Consider the following 2,240-nt stretch of genomic DNA (forward strand, 5'->3'; position numbering starts at 1 on the left):
AGCACCCTCAGACCTTCATAATGCAGCAGCATCACCTTCCCAGTTTCATCAGGGCTTGTGTGACCTGCTCTTCAGCACCTGCACACACTGAGAGGGTTCAGGACAGAGCTGAGCAGACAGCAGATGGGATGGGGTGTGTGAGCACTGGCAGGGCACAGGCATGGGAACAGAAATAGAGCTCCTGGAGGGGACTCCTGCAGGCAGCAGAAATGGGCAGGGAGAAAGGGAATTGAAAAAGGAAACCCTGCTGCAATGGATACACGGGCACCTCCCTGCTATCCCCTGCAGTGCAGGTTCCGTCCCTGAGCAACCCCCCTCAGCTCTCCTCTCCCACTGAGCAGAGCCTCTGCCCTCTGGGCTGGGGGATTCTGGGCAGGAGCTGCCTGTTGGATAGACAGAGCCCCAGAATAAAGAAGGTCTGCCTCTCCTGTCATGTGCCCTATCCCACTGCCTGGCAAAGGGCTGAGAGCCACTGTTCTGTCATGGTGCTGCCTGGCAGGCAGCAGGCACGGCTGGGCAGAGTGACCCCTTCCTGCTTGCTCATCTCTCCCTCCCCTCTCTCGGTCATGCTGCTTTTCCGTCCACCTCTCTGTATTGTTTGTTCTCTTGCACTGGAGGTCGTGCATATGTAAGTAATTTGGGACAGCAGGCTGGGGGTCAGCAGAGGAACAGATGCTGGCACTCAGGCAGAGAATTGTGTTCCTTACAGTGCACTCACCCAGCACAGGGCAGAGTGCCAGCTGGGGAGAGGGAAATATGCTATCCTGAGAAGGGAAGAATGGAAGTTAGTGCGCAGGAGCTCCATGAGAAACAGACTGGATTTTGCTCAGATACCCTGTCCTGATTGTGCGTTTTCCTCCATGGACAGGCAACCATGCCCTGAGGCATTTAATGTCCAACAGCACCTTCCCCACTGAGTTCCTTCTCCTGGCATTCGCAGACACACGAGAGCTGCAGCTCCTGCACTTCGCGCTCTTCCTGGGCATCTACCTGGCTGCCCTCCTGGGCAACGGCCTCATCCTCACAGCCGTAGCCTGCGACCACCACCTCCACACCCCCATGTACTTCTTCCTCCTCAACCTTGCCCTCCTCGACCTGGGCTCCATTTCTACCACTGTTCCCAAAGCCATGGCCAATTCCCTGTGGGACACCAGGAACATCTCCTACTCAGGATGTATTGCCCAGGTCTTTTTCTTTCTGTTCATGATTGGAGGAGAGTATTGTCTTCTCACCCTCATGGCCTATGACCGCTACATTGCCATCTGCAAACCCCTGCACTACGGGACAATAATGGACAGCAGAACTTGTGTCAACATGGCAGCAGCTGCCTGGGGCAGTGGCTTTCTCAATGCCATGCTGCACACTGCCAGTACGTTTTCCCTCCCCCTCTGCCAAGGCAATGCCCTGGACCAATTCTTCTGTGAAATCCCCCAGATTCTCAAGCTCTCCTGCTCAGATGTCTACCTCAGGGAAGTTGGTCTTGTTCTGATTAGTCTCTCTTTAGCTTCAGGGTGTTTTATTTTTATTCTTTTCTCCTACGTGCAGATCATCAGATCAGTGCTGAGGATACCATCCAAGCAGGGACAGCACAAAGCTTTTTCCACGTGCTTCCCTCACCTGGCTGTGGTCTCCATCTTTTCCAGCACTGCCTTATTTGCCTACCTGAAGCCCCCTTCCATCTCCTCCCCATCCCTGAACCTGGGTGTGACAGTGCTGTACTCAGTGGTGCCTCCAGCAGTGAACCCCATCATCTACAGCATGAGGAACCAGGAGCTCAAGGATGCACTGAAGAAGCTGAGTCAATCAGTAGTCCTTCAGCAGCAGTAAGCTGCACATGTCTCTTCCAATTCATCTCAGGAAACTGCTGGTCTTTGTGCTTTTTTTCTGTGATAATCTTTTTCTGTGATAATTGTCTGCCTTCACTCCACTTCTGCAGAGTGGCCTAAACCCACTCTTTTTGACCCAGAGGCCCTTGTATCTGTATCTATTGTTAAGGTATAGCTACCCCTGTCAGGTCTCTTTAATAAAAGGGTGTTTCCTCAGTGCTGGTGCCTGGACGTTGGGTTCTTCTTCCAATGTTGTGGTCAGGAACAGGATGAATAAATTGTTTTATTATCGGGTGGAGGTCATTGCTCTATGAAATTGCTGTCAATGGCTCTATGTCCAGGTGGAAGCTGGTGAGGAGTAGTGTCCCTCAGGGCCTGTCTTGGGACCAGTACTGTTTAATATTAGTATCAGTG

The 2,240-nt window shown here is 52.5% G+C and overlaps 1 protein-coding gene across 1 annotated transcript; it reads left to right on the forward strand.

The window, feature by feature from the left end:
* Positions 1-891: 891 nt before the first annotated feature.
* On the forward strand, positions 892-1,827 carry LOC311216577 (olfactory receptor 14C36-like; the record flags this gene model as incomplete). Its single annotated transcript, XM_084298110.1, has 1 exon — positions 892-1,827. One exon carries the CDS (start codon positions 892-894, stop codon positions 1,825-1,827), a length of 936 nt encoding a protein of 311 aa, XP_084154236.1.
* Positions 1,828-2,240: the final 413 nt, after the last annotated feature.

The sequence above is a fragment of the Netta rufina genome, assembly GCF_964035555.1.
Source record: "Netta rufina genome assembly, chromosome: 18".
Taxonomy (NCBI): Eukaryota; Metazoa; Chordata; class Aves; order Anseriformes; family Anatidae; genus Netta; species Netta rufina.